General features: G+C 40.2%; 3 protein-coding genes and 1 non-coding gene across 10 annotated transcripts; 1 reads left to right on the top strand and 3 right to left on the bottom strand.

Annotated features, from left to right (window-relative positions):
- Nucleotides 1-63: 63 nt before the first annotated feature.
- APX (L-ascorbate peroxidase, cytosolic) lies at nucleotides 64-3573 on the bottom strand. Its single transcript, XM_009401612.3, has 9 exons — nucleotides 3374-3573; nucleotides 3116-3290; nucleotides 2965-3030; nucleotides 1761-1809; nucleotides 1101-1183; nucleotides 917-996; nucleotides 629-731; nucleotides 467-525; nucleotides 64-388 (listed from the first exon to the last, which is right to left on the bottom strand). Exons 1-9 carry the CDS (start codon nucleotides 3490-3492, stop codon nucleotides 373-375), a joined length of 750 nt encoding a protein of 249 aa, XP_009399887.1. The 5' UTR covers nucleotides 3493-3573; the 3' UTR covers nucleotides 64-372.
- A 5966-nt stretch (nucleotides 3574-9539) lies between these two features.
- LOC103984164 (APETALA2-like protein 1) lies at nucleotides 9540-13980 on the top strand. 2 transcript variants are annotated; one of them, XM_009401610.3, is made up of 11 exons: nucleotides 9540-9676; nucleotides 9808-10656; nucleotides 10730-10755; nucleotides 10844-10874; nucleotides 10966-11053; nucleotides 11147-11292; nucleotides 11555-11599; nucleotides 11696-11799; nucleotides 11936-12057; nucleotides 12435-12545; nucleotides 13539-13980. In XM_009401610.3, exons 2-11 carry the CDS (start codon nucleotides 10070-10072, stop codon nucleotides 13734-13736), a joined length of 1458 nt encoding a protein of 485 aa, XP_009399885.2. In that variant the 5' UTR covers nucleotides 9540-9676; nucleotides 9808-10069; the 3' UTR covers nucleotides 13737-13980. The 2 variants fall into 2 exon arrangements, with proteins under 2 accessions (XP_009399885.2, XP_064964269.1); XM_065108197.1 differs by lacking the exon at nucleotides 9540-9676 and having other exon boundaries at nucleotides 9921-10656; nucleotides 13536-13980.
- Nucleotides 13981-14348: 368 nt separating this feature from the next.
- TRNAE-CUC (transfer RNA glutamic acid (anticodon CUC)) lies at nucleotides 14349-14421 on the bottom strand. The gene has a single exon. It is a non-coding gene; the product is annotated as a tRNA-Glu (tRNA).
- Nucleotides 14422-14854: 433 nt separating this feature from the next.
- On the bottom strand, nucleotides 14855-21935 carry LOC103984163 (uncharacterized). Of its 6 annotated transcripts, none has more exons than XR_010486837.1 (4): nucleotides 21767-21935; nucleotides 17515-21635; nucleotides 16498-16546; nucleotides 14855-15285 (listed from the first exon to the last, which is right to left on the bottom strand). XR_010486837.1 is itself a non-coding variant. In XM_018826276.2 (2 exons), exon 1 carries the CDS (start codon nucleotides 21581-21583, stop codon nucleotides 17552-17554), a length of 4032 nt encoding a protein of 1343 aa, XP_018681821.2. In that variant the 5' UTR covers nucleotides 21584-21935; the 3' UTR covers nucleotides 14855-15285; nucleotides 17515-17551. The 6 variants fall into 6 exon arrangements, 1 of the variants encoding a protein (XP_018681821.2); XR_010486836.1 differs by having other exon boundaries at nucleotides 16310-16546; nucleotides 17515-21591; XR_010486834.1 differs by having other exon boundaries at nucleotides 17515-21591.
- Nucleotides 21936-23634: the final 1699 nt, after the last annotated feature.

Below are 23634 nucleotides of genomic sequence, written 5' to 3'. Positions count from 1 at the left end.
GGCTACAAACATTTTAAGCATAAATTGTAGACATTTCATCTAATTTAAAGGGTTACTCGAGAATGAAAATTTGAAAGGATAGGTACGATTACTGAGCACCATGGCTGAAATAGCTAGCAAAATTAATCATCAAGCATTCGCATAAAAATACCATCACAGCCACTTGTGCTAGCTGTTGATAAACATGATTACAGTACATTTCTGGGCATGCTAACTACGAAAAAGTCCAATGACCAACAAAACATCAACTTGACCAAAGATAGCATACAAAAGCATGGAATCTTATTGGTGAGATGTTTCCGAGGATTCTACTCCCTAAGTAACATCTCAAAACCTGCACAAAATGACCTGCTGGATCCACACATCCATTCTTTAAGCCTCAGCAAATCTGCATAAACAAAAAAGAACCATTGTGTCATCAATTTGCTATTTTACTCTTCTCTTTCACAAACACTACAATGCATACCCGAGTTCTGAGAGCTTCAGGTGAGCTTCAGTGTAATCAGCAAAGAAGGCATCCTCATCCTGAGGCACAAAACCGCAGTGCAAAAGGAGGAAAAATCAACAACATTTTAAGTGGAGGCATGACCACAAATAATTTGTACAGTTTAATATCAAGAATACATACGGCAGCATATTTCTCCACAAGAGGGCGGAATACAGGATCAGTTAGAAGGGCCTTGTCAGAAGGCAGCTGGAGAAGGTCTTCTTTCTCTCCACTCAGGAGTTCCCTTCCAGAGAAAAAAGATAAAAAAAAGAGGACCATTCCTCCAAATTTTGAGAAAATAAATATATCATAAGGGCATAAATCAAGCACCACTAAATATAGCAAACAATTAAAGACCAAAACAGATTAACTGGCAAGTCTACTTTAATAGATGTTCACAAGGCCTGGTTTTTTGGCAAACAAACTTACTTGAAGTATGAGTTGTCAAAAATAAGAGGATTGGAAGTCCAAGCCCCCTCGAAACCAGATCGCTCCTTGTGGCACCTTCCCTGTGGCAGACAAATTAAAAATACAGTTAAAAGAAAATATAGAATGTGATGGAGGTCATATCCAACGGTAAACATAGCTACTCAGAGCACAACTAGAAATTTACCAGTGTGTGTCCACCAGATAATGCAACGATATCCTGGTCGCTGAGACCCATGTGACCAAACACATCCCTAAGGTGATCAGAACCTGTAGGATCCAAAAATTGTCTTCAATTCAATCAGATTTGTGTTACAACAGAATAGGCCTTTTGCAAGAATGGTAACATTTATGGACTAAATACACCTTATGAGGGCATTCGACAGCAAATATAGAAGTTGATGCATGTGCACAACCTAAGATGTATAAAGTGAAATATGGAACACCTAAAAAAAGCAACTGAAGGGATTTCATGAAGTCCAGTTATATTTTGTGCATGTATAACCGAATACATCTAGTGCTACTATGAAAAAAATAGTACTCCTCTGAGAGTGGGCAATAGTGTTATGCTAGTTGCAATTTATAAATGTATGCAAGAGTACATCTACTGCCTCTAAACACACATAATAGCCCTAATGGCAAAATGGGCAGTGATGCTATGCTAGGTCTAGAAATTTTAGTTTACAAAGCATAAGGTTTGGTCTAACACCTACGATTATATGAGCATGTCACTGCTATGGAATAGTTATGCCAGCAAAGCAAATATTTATACTAGCAGCCAACATTTGAAACAAGCAACATCTATGTATATAAATTCCTTGAGCATGTGCAGAATAGACAACCATACCCTTGGTAGCATCAGGAAGGCGACCTTCTACGGGAGGTTCAGGCTTGTCCTAGACAAACAGAAACCAGAACGTCAATACAGAGCGGTCCTACTCCAAAAAGGATACATTGAAGACCAGTATTTCAAAGCCAGAAATCTTGACCATAAAATGGTTTAGAACATTTCCATTCATTGGGAATGAATATGATTAAGATTCACAAAGAATCTACACAAAAAAGACCTAAATATTGAAAAATTCCAGCATTAGTTCTTGAAAATTTAAATTTATTGAAACAAACATTTAAGAGGCAAATTGGCAACAAACTACATTAGACGTCTCAACAATACATAAATACATAAGTGATAAAGGCAAAAAGATTCAACATGCGTGATCTAAATAAATCTCATCCATAAGATACAGGAGCAAGTATCTAGTCTGGCAATGACTAACAAATCACTTGTATGAACAATGGGATACACTAGCAGCATCTAAAAAATCACAAATTTCTTTAACATCAACTTATTTTTCAGAGTTTAACCTACAAAGAACTTCAGTTCTAAACAACATCACATCAATATACTGTTTTTTCTGATTAAAAAGAAAAAAATAATGAAAACAGGATTCTGACCAAAAAATTACAAGCACCGAGAGTTACTCCAAAAGCCTATTATTGCAATTCTAAAGCTACCAAAAGCAAGTGGTAGAGGCGACATACTACAACAATTAATCTAGTCAGAAAAAAAGAAAAGTTCTACTACATATTTTAAACTGCATTATAATTGTGATCGTGAGTCATCACAATTTAAAAGGCTGCAGACGAGTTAGCTTGACCACTTAGTAGTCCATGAGCAACCCTCTTTGGCTCCTTTTACACATCAAAAAAGAAAAGAACTTGAAGAAAATATCAGATTCGTCATAAGGACAAAAAACTTCTGACACATGAAAGATAATATCTGAATCTCCCAAAATCACAAATATCAACCCACAAGCCTTCAGCCATTAATAACTTAAGCTAGAGGAGAACAGAAGACCAAGTGCCATTTAAAATAACCCCTATTTGTTTAATCCTAAATTTCATGACGATTGACTAACATCATTAGCACAACCCGACGAAAACTTTATGATAACAAACAAATCACAAGCCAAAAATGCCCTCCACATATCCCTATCTCAACTTCGAGAATATCTAAACATATACTATAAATCAAGATCGAGATCATATACCTCCCTCCCAGGATGGAAAGGGATCTCCGGTCCTCCGGTAACTTCGACAGCCACAACTCCGGCGAGCTGCAGAAGAAAATATGCATCTAAGCAAGAAAACAGTCGAAAGGAAAAAAGCTAACGGCGTTAGATCCGGAGATGACGGACGGACCTGATAGAAGTCAGCGTATGTCAAGATGGGGAACTGCTCCTTGATGGGCTCCAAGAGCCTGACAGCGATGTTGAGCCCGTTGTTGGCGCCGTGGGCGAGCTCCGCAGGGAACCTCATGGTCCCGAACGGACCGCCCGTCTTTGACACCACATCGTACGTACCCGCCGAGTGCCACCTGGAACCAACCCCGATCAACGCCGTCGGTCACCAGATCTGCCTAAAAGGCACTGAAAATGAAGCACGATGAGGAACACTTACGCGAGCCGGAGCATCAACGGGGCACAGTTCTTCTCGGCGATGAGGCCACGGAGCTTCCTCTTGGCCTTCTCTACCGCCTTCTGGTACTCCTCACTCACCGTCGGATACGACTTCGCCATCTCCGAAACAGAAACAGGAACGTGGAATCGGCGACGAAGCACGAGCACAACGAGAACGGACCACGCTCCTTCATCCCCCCTCGGTGCCTTTAAAGCTGGGGCCAGAAGGTTCCAGTGGTGCAGCAAGCACCGTCGGATGGATCGCAATGGACGGAGTAGATTTGATGAAAATTGCACGGTCAGGATCCGGGGGATTTTGGCTGATGTGTGGCTCCCGTGACGTGGTAGGTGAGGCCTCGGTAGTGGGCTGCGAAAGGTGCTGTAGAAAAGGTATTCCAAAATGACGTTATCACCCCTAATAGGTCTTGCTTTTAAGGAGTCATAAGGGTCGAGGTCGGTCTTTTTGTTCGTGTACAAGTGTGAACGGGGTGGATAGTTCGAGAGATTCCATCGCCATAGTGACAAATTGTCTCTAATCAATTAAGACACCTGGCATACAATCATTGGTTAATTTAGTTGCCAGTTTGACTCGGCGCGGCAGCTTTATTTATCGTTTCCGGAGTTCGGATCGGATCCGCTTTACAAGGATTTATAATCTCCCTTCAATTCTTCCATCGCGGCCGTCATCTCAACCTCATCTTACATCTAGACCGTCCATTCATAATAATAGGAGTCGATTTTTTATTTGCCATTTCTCGGTGCGTCCTGACCGCCTGGAGTAATAAGAAACGGGCTCCGCTGTCATCGCTGAGAGAGCTGTCCGAAATAACTGATGACACGGACACTGCCCTTTCGCCAGTCTGGTGGAGCCCTCCAGAGATATTATTATCAACCGGAGCATGTTGACGTGATTTATAATGTACCCCTATAAAATCCCTGAATGCCTCATGCATGGCGAAATACCGCGACTGCCCCTATTTCAACTTCAAAACTAACCCGGTTGTTAGTTTCAGAAAACTAGAGTTAAACATTAGAAATTGGCGCCCCTCATTCTGGCTCCTCTTTCTCCCGCCCACCCGCGCCTCTGGGCACCGCCTCCCTGCCCTCTCCCTCCACTCCTCTACCAACGGTTTCCTCGGTCGTTCCTTCTCCGGCGGTACCCAGCTTCAAAATTTCCCTGCCTCATCTCTCCCCGTCTCTTCGCTTCCCCTTTGCACGTGTTCCGGCGGTGGTGAGGGCCGAGAGTGGCCCTGGGGTTCGTTGTGTTTTCTCTTCAACCAGGTTGGTTTACTCATGATTCAGGGCTGGGAACGTGCAACTGCTTTTGTATTAATTTGATCTATCTGCGTACAATTACATGATATGCCTCCCTGCAAATTGTTCATGATTCTGCTACTTGGCCTTTGTTTAGGAATGGTTCCATGATTTCCATATGAACTGGAAACATTGATGGTCTAGGCATGCTCCATCTTTCACTCTCTTGGAGATGCTTAAGATAATCAAAAGATCAAAACCTCACTGACATAGGAATTTTACTGCAATTCTTGTTCATTTTTCTCGGTTGTGTTTGTCCTGTTGATCTATCGTTCATAATTGCAACCCAAGAAAGTTATATGCATCTGATTCTTGGACATTGTCTTACAAATTCCAATATATTTCTCTACATGTGGCTAATTGTTCTACTTTGAGCGAACAAAATAAGTGTTCAGAACATTTAAAGTCCTACTAAATCAGCTTCTTCTACCTCTACAAAATGTGCTTGCAGTGACTATTTTCTTGATTTTATCTTTTGAAAAGTAAATTTAAAACTGTCAAACAATTACTTCTATGATTGGATTAAATATCACGTGTTAATCATTTGCAACCTTGTATACTTATGTGAGCAGATAGTAGCTGAAATAACTGTAACTACAAAAAGTTCAACAAAGGTCTTAGTTATTGGTCAGAGGTTTACTAAGGTGGAAATATCTATTACATCTCCACCAGTAGCATCTCCGTTTGGTTTGGATTCATCATGGATTATATTGTAAACTGATGGAGGTTTGCGAGTTACGGGTATAGAGATGAACACAATTCGTTTTTAGGTCCACATTTGAGGATGAATTCATCAGTTTTTTTAACTACTTCGGGCTTGTTAGCTTCTTTATTGCTATGCTGGGCTTTTATGCAAAGACCAGGCCACAATTTTTGACCAGGGATCCAAATCATATTCTCATGTTCTATTTTTTCAAAAGTTTCTTAGCTTAGCAATACTGGCAACTTGTCACACCTTTTTATTATGTTGCCATTTATGACGCAATATAAATCTTTAAAGTGCAATTTTCTTGAAGCATGTACTTGTTTAATTCATTGTGACCAGCAAGCTGTTGAATAGTTTATAATTTTGCATATCATGAATTCTGTTTATCTCTTATTATTTGTGGAAGTAATTAAGTCCTACAACTTCACAAAATCAGCATTTTTTTCTTCCAGACATAGTTATGCTTTAGAATAGCATTACTGCATGAAACTCATCTTTTTGAGAGCTGCATAAAAAAATTGTTTAGCTATAGATTCTAGCTATAACTATAGTTGCTGCGACATACTTGGCTGGTTTTCAACTCAATATTTTGTTAAACGGAGGACTAGTAGATGTGTACAATCAATTGCTCTTTAAGTAATAGATCATTTTACTAATGTAACCTTCAGCTACTGGAATTCATGACTAAACCTTTTTTGGCCGACCCCATATAGGCTTTGTTGTTGTTGTAATTGACTAATCCTTTTTTCCCTTTTAATTGTCTCTTCTTCAAGCTTTCTTACTGGGTTTTAGCCAAATGGAACTAGGTTCTAGCAGAAGATTGGTATGTCATAAGATCATGAGATAAGAAGATATACATTAAAACAAGACGAGATAGAGTATAAATCTTGACCGGATAATCTATTTTCAGTATGAATCCTACGTGAACTCTTAGAAAGGAGATTCCAACCCTCCTGGATCAATAGAAGGCCTGTGCCAGTCTTCTTGGGTTGACAGTTCCCAGTGAAATATGCAATAAACTACCAGGCCTGTGACAATCTTCTTGGGCTGACAGTTCCTAGTGAAGTATGCAATAAACTCTTTGAAAGTGCTCGAATGAGATGGAATGTGATGTGTATGGCATCCGTGGTGAGATGTCATTAGTGGATTCTGACTGATGCGTACAGGAAAAAATAGTAAATCATTCGAAGTACATGATGCACTTTTGCTATTCATCTTAATCCTATACAACATGGGCACAATATTGCTATCAATTGTTGTTGTCGTATCTTGCTATTTGATGACCATAGCCCGAGAAGCTCACAGTGTGAGATGAAGGAAAAGAGGTAATTTATCTGCCCAACTTCAAGAAGGTCCTTACTTTGCTCCTCTTGCATAGTAAGTCAGCACACTGAATTTTCTTGGTTATAGCATCTAGTTACGATTAAATTAATCTAAATTTTAGGCTACTTTGAGATGTTATACCATCACTGAAGAGGGCTTATGGAAGTAAAATAACATGTATAATATATGAATATTTTGTAAAGCTCCTTATTTTATTGCAGAGAATCTCAAGTTTCAGCATGACCTTGCTCTGTTCAGTAATACTATTTATTCTCAGGTGAAAGGTTGACAGAACTTATGGACTCAAACTTCATTAGCATCCATCTTCCTCAAATTTTTATTGACTTCTCATTCCTCTTTCAAACGTGAAGATGATGAAAATTCATTCCAATGTTTCCTATCCTTGCTGTTCCTCCAGGTACTATCTTGTCTCTACTTCAAGTATTGGATCACTAAGGACCAGAATAGTCAATGTGGAGAGGGACATTTTAAGTCCTCATCTGTGAGCTGCCATGCTGGGCCTCATCTCCTCAAATAACATAAAAAAGTAGATAGAGACTTCTAGAGTTCAATAGATAGAAACTTGTGCTGCTTGGTTTTTGTTAGGCTATAAAATATGTTTTTGGTTGGCCAGCAGCAAAAATTAAATAGGATGCTCTTCTGCCATCCAAAAAATAGAAAAAAAAAAGGATGATGCTTGAGTAATTAAAGCAATGTATAGTGGTTTTGTTGTCCGAAGACCATGGTTCTCCATTTAGTAGGCGTCTTTGAAGTGTGTTAGTGTCGACATGATTTGATAGAAGAAATTTTCTTTCCAGGATTTTGATCGGGTGTTCTGAGTTGGAGACCAAGATAAACAGAACTTGTAGGTCAAACATGTGAAGCTGGATGGAATTTGTCACTGAAGGATCAATTAAATCAATTTTTCCTTCTAAAATATTATTTTTTTAAAAGAAAAAAGACTTTGTCAACCCTCTTCCATATAAAACCTTTCAATTATATATTACAGCCTGGACTTCCTTTTTAGATATATTTCACAATCGAAAAGGAAATAATCACATCAAAAGGGGTAGCAAAATTGGTAACGAGTCCGGGCGAAAGTCTTGACCCTTAGATTTGACTTTCTGTGGGCAAAGATTTGCCATTACTGGACATGGAGCTCCCACGTCTCCCAACTTGTAGAGCCGTAAACCTCGTCGTACCACGAAGGCAATCCACTTGCCGCTTTGATAACATATCCGGTAGTTTGACCATCCAATTGTTAGATGTCACATCTATGAGGTGTTTGATCGGAACATCGTGAGTCACATTGGATCCATAAATAATAGAGTGCGAAGAAGATTGGTACAGTTGCCACAGCTCACATGATGATGGGCGATGGCGTGGGTCCACCAGAGTAGGCCATGTTCTTGATCTTAGGAAGCATAGAAAAGGTAACGACCAAGGCAAAGGGGTGGTGCGACTGTGCCAACTTGACCTAATTAAACCTGTTGCTTTCCGAGGTTTGGACTATACTTAATAACCACTGTGCATATATGAATAATAAGTACGCCACGAGAGTCATTTGATCACACATTAAAGAAATGTCTATTTTTAGTAGTTTTGCTGCAGTTTCCATCTCGACTTGACTAATTATCCAATTATTTTTTCTACAATTGGACAACTATCACTTTCCGTGCCAACTTGACCTAATTAAAGCTTTATTATCATTTGATAGCTTGTTTATCTCTAATTGGCTATCCATTTACAAGCATTAATTGTCTATATTACTTTTCATTTGGTACACATACAAGCATTTAATTGGATTCATATGTTGCTTTTCTCTTCCCTCATATTCTCTTTATATATTGTTGCAAATATTGGAAGTAAAAATAAATGTGATAGAATCCTGTCGCTATAAAGCCTCTTGTTTGTACGTGACTCGCACCACAAAGATGGAAAAAAGGGAATTGTGTTTCTTGTGGAGGATCGAGAGAACAAGCGAAGTCTACAACTTTAGTAGCGAGGATAGGAAGGTAAAAACAGAGAAAATCAAAATTACCAATGCGTCGTTGGTTACACGCGGCAGCATCTTATTAGTCCGATACGAGGACCGTCCACTAGGAAGTACAGTCTGGTGATACGACGGGTGATTGAGTTCAGGCGACCGGCTTCAGCTCGACGCCTTGCCACAATCGGAAGGCAGAATAAAGATAAGGGAACCAAAGAGAGGGTACTCCGAGGAGAGAGAGAGAGAGAGAGAGAGGAGTATTAATGTTTGGGGATGGTTTACCGTAAGAGGAAAGGGTTCAGCTTTCCACGAGGGGAATGAGGTGGGAGTGGGGCCCAGTGGACTGGTTGGGTCGGCGAGCGGTGTGCGAAGGGTCCCGAAACCTATGGGTTTTCTTGCCCTTTTCATTTCCAGCTTTCCTCCGCAGCAGCTTTCCTCCTTCCCATGTCCTATCTCTCATCCTCGTCCAAAAAGGGTTAATCTACTCGCATGTCACCAATTAGTCGACATGACACGCCATTACCAATAACAGCGGCACATTTTCCACTCGTTCAGTGGTTGCTCGTTACGTTACCTCCCTTATGAACAGTGAACACACTTGCGGGCTCGACGCTACCTACAATTACAAGGCAGGTGGACTTGCGGGTAGCTTTCGGTCAGGTAAGGAAAGTTTTCTTGCACCAAGAATCTTGTGTTTACTCGGGACGTGTACGGCCCTCCTCCCTTCATTTCCACGAGGCGACAACTACTTGGTTAATCTCTAATCACGTAACGCGCTCACAAAATCCCGTCCGTCCGATTCGATAGGGCAATTGGTATTCCTCCACTACAGATATTTTTTTGTCCTTTTGCGCTCGGGCAACTCCTCCTCCACTATATATATTTTATTATGTGCACCACCCGTGGTCACGTCCCATACCCTCCGGTCGCCGCCACGGTGGTCGCCGGTCCTGGCCACTCATCGCTCCCTGGTATCGTCTTTTTTTTTTTCTCTGGATTCCTTTGATATCTGTTTCTAGCTTCCATCTTGATCTTGAACTCCCGATCGGATATCATTTATTGGGATTTTCTTTCTTCATGTCTTACGATTTTGATCTTACAGGGGAAGAGACATAGTTGGAGTGGAGTCCTTGGCGTTGGGAAATCGATGCTTGTGTTGTCGCAGAAGTCGTCGAGGACTGAATCCAGATGTTCCGCGAGACCGATACCACCTTGTCCTGCTTCTACCTTTTCTTGCTCTGGCTCTTTTTCCGACAGTAGCAAAGAACTCGATTCCAAAGTGTAGAGGATTAGTCCGAGATCAAGCGTAGGTCAAATCGGATAAGAAAGGCTGGACTTTTGGTGATATTGGTGGAAGAGGAAGGATGTTGGACCTCAACGTGGCTTCCGCAGGCGAGTCGACCTGTGTTGGAGAGAAGCCCATACTCGAAGGTGCCGGTGGTGGGCACAAAGTTTCTTCGGAGACCTCCGAATCATGTGTCCATAATGCTGATGCATCGACCAATGCAGCTGACGAGAATTCGTTCTCCACACGGCAGGTAGGTGCACCCGCCATGGAGTTTGGCATCTTGATGAGCTCCGCGTCAGCTGAAGGCGAGAACGATGTCGATGAGGGGATCGAGGTCGATAGAAATGATGGCGTACAAGAGCCGGGACTAATTACCAGGCAACTGTTTCCACCTGAGCCGGTGGTAATGAATGGGCTGCGACCGTTCGTGGAGGCATCTTTCTTGCCATCATCATCGAGCCCACAGTGGAAGGATCTTAGCTTCTATCAGGCTAATGTTCCAACAAAGGTGACAGTTTTACATCAGCAACAATGGCAGCAACAACAACCAAAGCCTCAGCAACAGCAGGTGAAGCGGAGTAGGAGGGGGCCTCGCTCCCGAAGCTCTCAGTACAGGGGGGTTACGTTCTACCGGAGGACGGGGAGATGGGAATCCCACATCTGGTTGGTATCCAATTCCTTATCTTAGCTCTTTCTTATCCTGGTGATCAACTTACTAGAATTTTCCTGTTGTCAGGGATTGTGGGAAGCAGGTCTATTTGGGTAAGAATTCTGTGTGACATTGTTTCTTGATTATTGGTGATTATAGTCGTATTAACAATTATTTGTTCTGATTGGTGGGATCTAATAGGAGGTTTTGACACTTCTTATGCTGCTGCAAGGTTATAATCATCTCCTTCTCTCGTCTGTCACTTTTCCCATCTATCTGTTATGTTTTGAGAGAATTACGACTCATCTGAGATTCTTTTGCAGGGCATATGATCGAGCTGCTATCAAGTTCCGGGGAGTCGATGCTGATATAAATTTCAATCTTAGCGACTACGAGGAAGATCTGGAACAGGTAAAGGAATGCATTGGAAGAAATTGTTTAGTGATTCTGGACCTCCTGTAGATGGTTGAGTCCTAATTTATCAGCTCCATTATGCGTTGTCAGATGAGGAATTTGTCAAAGGAAGAGTTTGTGCACATACTTCGCCGACAAAGCACTGGATTTACAAGGGGAAGCTCCAAATATAGAGGGGTGACCCGCCACAAGTGTGGTCGCTGGGAAGCTCGCATGGGACAGTTGCTAGGCAAGAAGTAAGAAATCTGTGCTCATTTATCATTGGTAGAGGCTTTTTCTTGATCAGGATGTATCTTGCTACTTCATGTAGCTTCCTAATTATCAGCTCAGACATTGTAGCTTAAGATTCAAAGTTCTTATTTGGTCAAACCACCATTACTTGTATTGGTAGTAATAGACACATGGAAGACAATGAAATGTTAAAAATCTAAGCTTTCTCAAAAATAAAGATGACGAGCTCACCATTTACCTATGAGTCTGCAATGTTTGGATGTGCAGGTACATATATCTTGGGCTATTCGACAGCGAAATAGAAGCTGCAAGGTTCTTCTTAGCGTTTGATAACCCTCTTTAACTTCTTCGGACTTCAATTCTAACGCCATATTGCTTTTTTTCTCTCTTTGTTGTTCCTTACATTAGGACTTATGACAAGGCTGCTATTAAATGTCATGGGAAGGAGGCAGTCACCAACTTTGACCCGAGGACATACGTGGAAGATCTGCTTGCTGGGGCTGGCTCCGAGGGTATGATACTTAAATTGCAATCTGTTTCCTAAACTCTCTCATCGATGTAATAGTTTCTAGAAGTGATCACATGAAGTATGCTGAATTCCTTAATGTAAGTTGGTATATTTTCGGAATGATATTGTCATTTCCTCAGGCCATAATGTCGATTTAGACTTGAGGATTTCTCAACCTATTGTCGACAGTCCGAAGAACGTTAAAAATCCACCAGATATCATATCCTCATATGGCCCATTTGGAGCTACTGCTGCAGAAAAGGTATATGTGGATCACTGTTACCACTGCTGTCTCTGTAACTTTTAGCTCTTACTTGCTGATGTATTGTTTTTCCTTACAAAATCTTGGTTCCTCAGCTTAATCGTCCCATCATTGTGCATGATGGTGAAATCTGCATACCAAGGCGTCCTATACATCTTAACATTATCCTGTCTGAAGCTTTGCAAATATTTTATTATTTGATGGTCATTTATTTATAACCTGTCCTGATGCTGTTTCTGTTTGTCTGCCCCACCACTATAATTATTTGATGAATAATTGCAAACATTTTATTATTTGTTTCTCTGCAAGTGCTGAGAGATCCTTATCTGTAATAACTGTTCATGATGCTGATTACAGATATCTTTCTTCTGCTACAGGCAAACAACCCTTCTTGGCATCCAACCTCTGTTCCACAGCACAATAATTTGCGCCTTCAAAATTTTCATGCCTGGACTGCTCGAAATCCTGCTTTCCATTCCAACACTGAGGTAAGAATGCTTAAATTGTCTGTGACGTGGGTTTTGATGTTTCAGGTTGTGTATTTTATTGGATTTTGGCCATATCTATCTTGAACCATATCTGAACATGTTATAGAGGGAACAATTAGGAAAATTGTTCCCTATGTGCCATCTGAATAGGGAAATGAACCACTGAGCTGAATGGTCTTTTAAAGCATCAAGTCTTGCTGTTTATAGTACACTTTCATGATGGAGATGCCATCTGAATAGGGAATGAACCTGTGAAGCTATGTGCCTCACCAGAAATTAACATCAACTATCCTTGGATTCATTGAATCTGATGTTCATAAATTAAAAAGTTGTTGATAGAAAGTCACTGACAGGATGTCATCATGGGTCCCTCCCATTTTAAAATAATTTGTTCCATACCTTTTTCTTTTCCTGATTTGTTGGAATAGCCAATACATTGTATTTAGTTTATCTTAATAAATGTACATAATATTAGGTATATCAGTAAAAGTTTTGTGCTTAGGAGATCAGTAGTTGGAAAGGTAAAATTATTATTATTGGTGGTATGAGGAGAGATAAGAAGAAGACCAAATAAGATCATTAAGAAATTATAAATAAAAATTTAAATATTTTTTGCTTAGCTAAATATATCACTTTATAGTTTTATTATTATTGTTGTTGTTTTATTAGGTATGTGCAAACTCATTACATGCTATTATATTAAGACCATGAGCTTGCATGTAAGTTTTTCCTGAGATATTTGTCTTCAAACAGCATCAAAGTCTGGTTAAAATTGGTGCATGCAGTCATGTGATCTTTGTTGAGACATCCAATCTAGTTAGTACATTATTTATTACACAAGCGGTATGATCATCATGCATGCATGCATGTGTGTCATTTGATATAATAAATATATTTTGTAAATTTTTTTTTATTAGTTCCTGTGGTTCGTTATTCACAAATGATTGCTGAAGTTACTTACCAGTTCTAACCTCTGCTACCTGCTAAAAGCAGGAAAGAGTTGGAGAAAAGTGGCTCATGGTGGGGATGCAAGCTCTTCCAAACTGGGAATGGCAGATGCATGGCCCAACTTTATCACCCCTCTTCTCTCCTGCAGCATCATCAGGATTCTCGACTGCCAGCGTAACAGCTGCCATTACTGCCCTAAATCTACCAGCTTCAGCAACGCCTCCGTTTCCTCCCACCAGATAAGACATCTAATTACCATTCCAAAAGCTCATGTAATGTGTGCAGGATGGTCAACTACAACCATGTCATCATGTTTCATCATCTACATGAATCGAAAGCCATTTTGGGTGACAATGCAGTGGGTGGCATCTTTGTAGTTGAATGTAGATTCTTCGTCATACACACCTGAATGGCATGTAGAAGATACGTAAATCTTGTTTGTCTGCCTGCCTGCGTATTAATATGAATAGCTGGGAGATTGCAACACTGTGTAGTTGTATGATCGATCACATGACTCCTGCCATGAGAGTGGTGATGTTCCCAGACAGGTTGCGGCTCCCCTGACCCAAGCAGGCTACTTCGATGGCCGCTCTCCCATGGGCCCCGCTCTTTCTTGCCAATGGGGAAATAGACGCCGGGCTCGGCTATTGCCGATCACATTTGGTTTTTGTATTCTCTTTATCAATTAAAGAAAATTCAAGTCATTGTTTCATTGGAATCAACATTTTTCACATTAAATTAAAATGGATTGAAGTCATCATTTGACTTAAACTGGATAACTTAAGGCCAAAATATTGACAGGAACCAACCAAAGGTCAAATGGCATCAATTACATACATAAAACAAAAAAACGTTTTCCGTTGCCGGGACTCGAACCCGGGTCTCTCGGGTGAGAGCCGAGTATCCTAACCAACTAGACTACAACGGATATTTTTGATTCTGTTGATCTAAATATTTATCATCTTATTTTAATTTATTTGCAGTATACGGAATCACATGACCTACAAATCCATTATTATTTTGTTGTGTTAACTGATAGTGTTCCTTATATTCCTACATAAACATCCGAACCATTTAAATCAGGCTCGAATTTTCAGATATATATATATATAAAGGTAGAGAGAGAGAGAGAGAGATAGAGAGAGAGAAGCAGCAGCCGCCAAGTAAAAGCCCATGCAATTTGTTTCCAGCTGCTGATATATTCTCCAATAATACGAGGCTAATGCTCGTATATTTTGAACTCAGGTGTCGAGAGGCATCCAATGGCCACTGACACTGCAATACCTATGAAGCTCTGCCATAGAAACAGAAACAAATGAGGTAGAATTTGGACAGCCATTGTAACTTTATGCAACGCATCAGAGGGAAATGATGAGCATAATCCACTTTTAACAAGAACCTGGAAGCAATGAGAATTCCAGAGTTTTGTCATTTTGTTAGCTATCAAGTACTAAAAAGAGAAGATGAGCAGCTTCAACATTGTGATTCCTCTCCAATTAAAAGAATGGAACAAAGGTTTCTGTGGGATAGATGTATCTTATTCACAAAATATTCTTCTAGAGCATGAAAGGCTGTTGAGACTTCCCAAATTGGTGAATCTACTACTTGGACTCCATAGTTGCACTAGGTGATTGCAGCTGCAAGAGGGAAATGTAAATGTACAAAGCCACAACTCGAGTCAGAACATGAGGGTCAAAGTGGATCAAATATGTAATGGTGATCTGGCGACTTTGACACTTCCAAGTCATACATTCAAGTCATCATTTGTAATGAATGGTTCACCTTTATGACCCTGTAACAAAAAAAAAAGATTGATCAGCATGTTAGGAACCTCACAGAATTTATAAAGCAACACCAGAATGACATAGTAAACAAATTATACTGAACAAAGGTGAGAACTACATTCACACGGCTTCAGAAAAAAATCATTTATGGTTCTTGGCAACTGTCACTACTAGACTCACTGAAATCGGTTACGGTTATCCCTCATATGTACCACAGACTTGTCAATGCTCATCTTTCGTACAACTCTATTTGCTAAAGCAACTATCACATAAGATCATGCTAAAAAGGTCAATCTGTCAAAGTGCATAACTGAGCTACAACCCATGTAAGGTGAGAAGAATTGGATTCAAATACACAGGCAATATGCTATTACTTGCAGAAGAATGTGCAAACATAAGTGAGGCGCCATAGCATCAGATAACTATACACGAAAACCTCAGCTCAACAGAGTTCAGAAATAGAAGATAGTGATAGCCTTTCATGGAGGCCAGACCTTAAGCAGTACTTCCTAACATAGAAACACTTAAAAATGATAAATTTCTAAATTTTGTACAAGGTTATAATTGTTTATAACCAGCTGAATTTTCTAGTCACAAACATTGATTAGATGTATCCAAAGTGTCAGTGGTCCATTTTAGACCACCAATCTTGAGCGGGTCTTCTAACAAATTTATCAATGATGATGTTTATTGTTGGAACCATCATTACCATGAAAATCCATGCCAAGAATCTTGTATTTGCTCAATTTACTGGCCTCCAGTGTGTATGTATAGGCATTCTCCATCTCTTTCATGACTTTATAGCCTATTATTCACACTTAAAAAATAAGTAGAACCTAAATCATGTATTGTGTTAATGTACAGAGTCTTCAATGTAACTTTGGAAGAGTTTGCATCCAGACCTTAGTAACTTGTATACAACCATTTTATTATCATGCTCGAAAACTCAAAGATAAGAGATTATTGCATCAATTGGACCCCAATGTTAATGCACATACAAATAATAACCTAACCAAACAGCGACACACTTACGTAGTATAATCATCCAGGCTGTCATAAAAAGTGCACTTTTAGCACTATGAAGTCCATCAACTAATTGGAATGGCTTAATCATTGTTTAAAGTATGGGCTGGTCTTAGACAACCCCCGTCTCTTGGGGTCATAGAATCTTAGCCCTGCAATCAGCTCAATCAAAATTTCAGTAATAAAAGCGGACTCACCAGTTGATTACAGCAAGTACCCGCCCATGTCACTGCATGCCAGTGTTGCCTGCCAATATACATATGTGAGAAAAGCTTGTCGTGCCATGCTGGCAGAAAACCAATTTTGACATAGTACCAGTAGACAGTATACTGACAATACGGTTGATCTAACCACTTACCGATGTGGACGAAGTACCCACACTTCAAATGACTTTTCTTTTTATCTTCCTAGTTATATACCACTCCCATGCCGACACATACCCATGAGAGGACCAATAAAAAAGATCACGCACCCAAGATTTAATTCCTCAGTACAGACAATCCTTGGAAAAGAACTTTTGTCTACTTTGAAATTATGACAGATTTCCACTGACCCGGATGTGGTGGTGTTTATTAACAAAATGCCACTTTCGAATGTTAAAACAACTAAGCAGACACTCAAAGGACAGTTTTATTAAAGCCTTCTAGATCTGTGTAATCCTTCCACAAATCAGATAGGATCAATCAATCAATAGTGATTACCAAAATACTTCTGTACTTGCTCAAGATTCAAGAAAAATTCAAGATATGCCTAAAAATTATGTATACTTTATTCATAATCACAAGGAAAATGTAAAAAATTTGCAGATCCCGTAATTAATTAATTATTCATCAAACTCAAAGATTTTAACAATTACTATAGACAATGACCAAGCTCCAGTGTCAAATCAAGAGACATGAAAGATCAATAAGACAAAAAAAAAGAGAGCAAATAGTAAATATACTACACCAGAATCAGCACTGCTTTGCAGAACATACACAGATAAGCAATGTTCAGCATGAAAGGAAACCACCAGAAAATACACTTTAAATCAAACTGTAGATCTTTTCCTAAAAGATGCAGATTTAAGACAGAAGTCAAAATGCAGTACATCATTAATCAGAAGATCCAAGCTACAACAAGTAGCACAATTTATATAAACACAAATCAACAAATCTATGCAGATTTAAGGCAAATTGACAATTAAAATTTGCTAATGTTCCTACAAGCCTTACCTAAAAGATACCGCAACATAAACATGTTGATTAGGATCTAGTATAATCCATTCTTCATAATACGGTCATACTGAAGCTGCATTGGCCTTTCTTGACTAAATGTTTCATCATCAAAATCTTCATCTGTGGAGTTTTCTTGACATATCAATCTTTTTTCCCTCAATGGATTTGACCCCAGATCCTCCCAATTACTGTGGCTCTTGCTAACAGTGGTTGAAGCCATAAGAGATTGGACATTTTCCATATTGGGACCCATATCTTCACAAACAAGTTCAACTTTTTCCCCTACCCTGCTGGATGAAGTTTCAACAATCAGATCATGATCATGATCATGATCCAGGCCAACAGAAGAGCCACCAATAGCCAAGACTCCTGTGTCAACATCATTAACTGCTCCAATGTCAGATGGGTCTATAGAATCTTTCCTTTGTCTTTTCCATTTTTTTGTGGACGAGGTACCATCATCCTCAAAATCTTCTTCTTCCCTGTCCTTGTGCAGATAAACCCACAATTTTCTTTCACTATCAAATTGTACACAAGGATCACGCTCATAATGCAACCGATCTAGAGCCCCACTCACTACTTGATTCACTTGTGCATCAGAGATGTTTTCAACAATGTATTGTGAGTCCCTTAATAAGGTACAAACATCTGCTCTAGTTCCAATACTACCAGGCAATCTGGCTGCTGAATCTCGAACAAGACAAAGAATAGTAACATGTGGTGGTCGATCAGGTTTAAGCATGAAATGATCCCGAGCTTTTGATGTTGGCTTTCCGCCACCCCTTCTTAATGGAGCAACAATAGATTTTTTTCCATCAGCAGCTGTGTAGGAGAAGGCCCTATCTGGAACAGAGTACCTTAAGAATTCCTCTCTGCGGAAGTATACTCTTACTTCATCAGAACTAGGACTAATGGTGTTTAGACTCTTTTGAGCTCTTAGATCTTTGAACCTTTCCTTCTCATCCAAGTTTGAAAGCAATGAAGGAGGAGGTGGAGGGAGGCTTCCAATCTGCTGGAGGGTCACTTGACCACTTTTAAGCCAATTAGCAAAAGCATCAACCAATTTTACGAGCATCTTATGAGGAATTCCCCATGCTTCTGAAGAAGTTTCCTCTTCTGCATTATCATTGTCAGATGAACTAGAAGTAACAGGACCTGCCCACAGCCAACTTTTGTTTGATTTTTCATATAATGCTAAGGGCTTCCATCCCTTTGCCCCTAAAGGTGCTGTCTTAGATGAGAAAACCTTCAAAACTCCTCGAATTAAATCCTGAAGTGGTTCCTGTGTTTCGAGAATGAATGGATCTCCTGGGTTTGATCTAACTTGATCAACAATCTCTTGAACAGTGAGAGAAGGCAAACTGTTTTGTCCTGCATAGCCTGGAGAATGCTTATCCATATTCTCATGAGATTGAGAAAGGTGTGTACCATTGGCTACTTGATGCATTTTGTTGTGTTCTTCTGTTTTCTGTTTAGACCTACCGTCCTCAAGATGACTGGCTGTCAGTGAAGTGTCCTCGATATGAGGAGTAATCATTGCTTTCCGGACAGCCGAAAGAAGATGTATGATGGAAAACAAAAAGCCGGTGTGAATAGTAGGAGTGATAAGAGTAAAGGGCTTTTTTTGTAGCTTTGGCTTAGGTTCTACATCTTCTGTATCCTTTTCTGATATTACCATATCAGAAGTTACTTCAGTCAAAGTATCAGTTTCTGCATCTGCTTTCCTTTTACCCTTCCTGACAACATTGAGGTCATCAATCTGCTGCTTTTGACTAGGCAGTAGGTGGAGGGATATATCCAGCTCATTAGATAAATGACCGTCAACCTTCCGTTTAGGTTTCTTTGAAACAGAGTTGCACCCTTCCAAGGGCATATTTGATCTTTCTTGAGTAGGATTAATTGTCAGAACATCGGAGACTTCCATCATGTTCCCCACTCTGTTGATAATATTCTTGTCACCTTGTGACTTGGAAATTTCATCTAAATTCTCCATGTATTCATCCATCATGCCACTGCCATAATCATGAGTGTAAAATGATTGTTGTAGGGAATCACTCACATTGGCCATCCTTTTATGCCTCTTCTCTATATAAGTCGATTTCTCACTTGGGCGTGGTACAAGGGCTTTTTTTACCAATCTGCTATTCTTCCCTTTCACAGAGCATGATTCTACGTCCGGTGTGCATATGCTTCTACCAACATCACGTAAGTCAGAATAACTTTTTCTATCTACTTTCATGAGCTTGTTTGGCTTTTTTGAATCATAGATTGATCTAACAACCCCAGAATGATGGCCTCCAACATCACCATTTTGATGCTCCAACTTCTTAACCATAGAATCGAGAGATCCATCATCCTCAACCTGATCTGATGAATCAGATTCTGTCTCCTCACTCTGAGAAATCATAGTAAGGCCTTTTGAATGATCCCTAGTCATGCCCTCATACTGAGTAAAATTATTTTTCACTTTTCCCAGTAATAATCTAGCTCCAGGATCCTTGCTGAGAAAGGAGTCACCCATCTGTCCCAGAACAGGTTTATACGCCTTATTTTTCAAGTCATAACCAGCTCCACTTTTACCAGCTTTATATTCATTTCCAACCTTGCAATTCTTAACTTTGCCATTCCAATCATCAGATTTAACTGAATGGCCAGAGGAAATGGGTTCACCATGCTCATTTTTCTGCATGGGATTAGTTAGCATGTGTTTCTGAGCTCTACCAGTTGTAGGATGCACCCAATCTCTCTCGGAATATTTAGCATTTCTTGTGCATTCAGCAGATTCACGACCATACAAAGCTATAGTTACCACCTGATCTCTGTCCCTGCTTTTGCCTTGAGAATGACTGGAGCCACTATAGCCTTCAGGGTCTTCATCACTATCCATTCCCATATCATATCTTTTTTGTGGCTCCTGTTTCTTTCCTGTCCTCAACAAAGTATTCCTGGCTACTGCCCTTCTGCATCCTGCAATCCAGTCTACTTGTGAACCCACACATCCTTCATCCATATCGCCATGATCATCACTTATATTATGTTTAGTCCTTTTGGCAGCTCCCACATCATAACCTTCAAATTTATCCTGCTGAAGAAGATCTAAGAGTGGCATTACTACTCTAGGTTTTGAGTCCAATCCATGCTTCAAGGCAGAAGAATGCTTCCCTAATGCTCCAGGGTTTTCAAGTGCTGAAACAGAAGGAGTAGTAACCTTCAAAACACCTTTTGAGTACTCTTTCCCAAATTTCACCAGCTCCCATGCCATGCTAGTCCCACGATGCGTGACATCGAATGAAGGCTTTGCAAAACGCTGGCCCATCTTAAACCGTTTGTTCAAATACCAATCATCAGAATCCCCACTCTCTGAATCTGTCTCAATATCAACATCTCCATTCCCCCCATAACTCAAAGGTTTCTGAGCTCTCTGGATGTTTAGAAGCCGAAGCCTTTCTTCGATACTGTATAGTGGGCAGTTTCGCAATGCATTCTTAATGAAGACGAGATTCCTCACCATAGAATTCTGATACTTGCACAGGCAATGGTAGTGCTCGTGCTGCTGCAAGAAACTCAAGCCCCGACAGTAAAGAACAATCCTGGGATCGCAGAGACCACCTTTCAACCGATTAAAGAGATTGCCCAGTGGGCTCCCAAAGTGGAAATTTTGTTCCAGAAACAGCTCTTTAAGGGTGAAACCAAACGTCTCCCGGTCCATGTCCGGGAGGTATTCAGCCAGCGCAAAACGCTCCTCCTCCGAGAGGCACTCATTCCATGTATCCAACGACAAGACGGAGCCCAAGTCAGGGAGGTCGAAGAGCTCCAGGAGAATGCTACAGCTCTGGTTCCCCACTTGGCACAACTGAGTCTCAGGCTCGCCGAGCTCCGCGGGATCGAACTCATCTGATTCCATGCCGGAGTCCACATCGGACGAGTCCGAAGCATCGGACACCGCCTTGCCGCTCCTCGCACGAGGCTCCTCATCATCCTCCTGGCTCGAGGCGCTCCCGCGACTCCCGGGCGACGAATCGACGCCCATCTTCGAAACCCTAGAGTCATTCTTCAAAATCGCCATGCCTCCCCCTACCAAAATGCAATCTTTAACCCACCGGCAACACCAACACCGCCTAAAACCACCAAACAATTAACGAAAAACCAAACCGAACACCGGCGACGCGAACCAAAACCGTACGAGAGAAGAAGAAAAGAAGAGAAAGCCCGAGCGCCCGACAGAAAGGGGGGAAAGAGATCGACGCACCGGAAGAGAGGCAAGGAGGCGAGCCAGAGGATTGGGCTCCGCCGTCGGGAAGTGGATGAAAAGTGTTGAATCTTTCTGGGGACGAAAGAAAACCCTAGAAAGAAAGAGAAAGAGAGAAGGAGAAGAGAGAGAGAGGCGGTGGGCGGTTAGACTAAGGAGAAGAGGTTGGGGGGGGGGGGGGGGGAGGCGACGGATGATGATGGCTCGTGGAAGGGAAAGGAGAGCTGAGTGTGTTTGTATCGTGTGTTTGGGACGGCGACCCGATACAGAGACCGAAACGGAGACGATCCCGCGTCGCTTTCGTAGCGTTTCGGCCGTCACGATATGCTATCGTAACAGAGCGGTTCGCTTGGCTTTCGTAACGTTTCGGGATGGTATGTCGTATTGGGACTAACCGTTGGATCGGGAAATGGACGGTCTATGAGGAGTGAGGATAGATAAGTCAATGTAATTTTTAGTGGAATTAATTTCAACTAATTAATTCCACTAAAAACAATTAACTGCAATGGAATCCGTTCTTAATGGAATTAATCTCAACTAATTAGACAATTCAATGTCATTTTTCTTGGCTGAAATTAAAAAAAAGGAGTAGCAAATCTTTGTATTTCCGAACTTCACTTCGTTCCAATTATAGTTTATATGAATCGTATATATCAATTTTGCTGATTTATACATTGAAAGCTTGATTGGTAACTGATGGTGGCGGATTTATGGTAGAGAGAAGGATGGTTATAACTTGCATTAAAGTAATTGTAAAAATATATTTTGTTTAAAATTTTATTATTCGAAACTTAATTTTTATCATGAAGCTTAAAAAAAAATACTACGAAAATGAAGAATATACATAATGGAGGATAATAAATATCATATTGAACAAATAACAAGAAAAACATCTTGACTTAAAAATGATCATGTTTTATTTATTTTGTTTTCACTCCAATTATTAAGATGGTAAAAAATAAATTGCTAAATCTTCTTATTAGATCATTAGATATTAACGGTTGAATTAATGATAAAGTTCTTCTCTCTCTATCCCTTCACCAAGCACATGAGATATATAAGTAAGGTAATTGATTAACACTTGATGGGCTACTAACGTCTCAACAACATATAGTCCATACTTTAGGAATATGATGATATTGACTCTCAATAGAAGAGAGCTTGATAAGGGATAACATATAGTCGACTTATTAGATGGGCACTAGAGGAATGGCTCGAGCAAACTCATTCTCAAGCCATGCATCTTAGTTACGAGTCATTGGCTTCGTTACGGAAGGAAGCACCGATAAGATTATTTAATCTCACATTGGTTGAGGAGTATGAGAACCAGGGGCCCATAAGTTCGTCAAGTCTCCCTTACTCTCGAATGTGCTTTTTTGATCTCACATGTTTCGTAAAAGACAAAACTCATGCGGGCCGCACTAATGATCGGTCAACCAAATTGTCTCTTATCACATGTAATTCTTGGATTTAGTATATTTGTCACCGGGATAAATTACACCACTGATTCTTCTAGTTGTAATTGAAAGATACAACATTTTATTCTAAACACTCAATATTTATCGAGTTCTTGGAATTCTTTGATAGCTTAATAATCAAAGGGGGTTTTATTGAACATGACCTAACACAAATGAATTCGACACTCTACCCAATCCTCTACTACTAGTAGTGACATTCTCACGAAAAAGATCACAATTGGATCCAAGTCATATTGCAGATCAGACAACCAAGATATGCCTTAACAATAAATTATTTATAAAATAATCAAACTTTAATTCATATAACTCTCTTTCTATTACTGAATTTTTTATTCTCTTAAAATCTTGTCTTCCAACTAATTTGAATAGACTCTAAAAAATACTTGTCAC

Source organism: Musa acuminata, chromosome BXJ2-5 (genome assembly GCF_036884655.1).
Source record: "Musa acuminata AAA Group cultivar baxijiao chromosome BXJ2-5, Cavendish_Baxijiao_AAA, whole genome shotgun sequence".
In the NCBI taxonomy this organism is placed as follows: Eukaryota; Viridiplantae; Streptophyta; class Magnoliopsida; order Zingiberales; family Musaceae; genus Musa; species Musa acuminata.
The sequence above is the reverse complement of the archived record's forward strand: the minus strand, read 5'-3'. Positions and strand labels throughout refer to the sequence as shown.

Coding starts and splice junctions, on each gene's coding strand:
- LOC103984164 (XM_065108197.1), top strand. CDS start 10,070: ATGTTGGACCTCAACGTGGCTTCCGCAGGCGAGTCGACCTGTGTTGGA. Junction 10,756..10,843: donor TGGGAAGCAGGTCTATTTGG/GTAAGAATTCTG, acceptor GGGATCTAATAG/GAGGTTTTGACACTTCTTAT. Junction 12,546..13,535: donor CTTTCCATTCCAACACTGAG/GTAAGAATGCTT, acceptor ACCTGCTAAAAG/CAGGAAAGAGTTGGAGAAAA.
- APX (XM_009401612.3), bottom strand. CDS start 3,492: ATGGCGAAGTCGTATCCGACGGTGAGTGAGGAGTACCAGAAGGCGGTA. Junction 3,291..3,373: donor CCGTTGATGCTCCGGCTCGC/GTAAGTGTTCCT, acceptor GGTTGGTTCCAG/GTGGCACTCGGCGGGTACGT. Junction 1,184..1,760: donor CCTTCCTGATGCTACCAAGG/GTATGGTTGTCT, acceptor TGGATCCTACAG/GTTCTGATCACCTTAGGGAT.
- LOC103984163 (XM_018826276.2), bottom strand. CDS start 21,583: ATGGCGATTTTGAAGAATGACTCTAGGGTTTCGAAGATGGGCGTCGAT.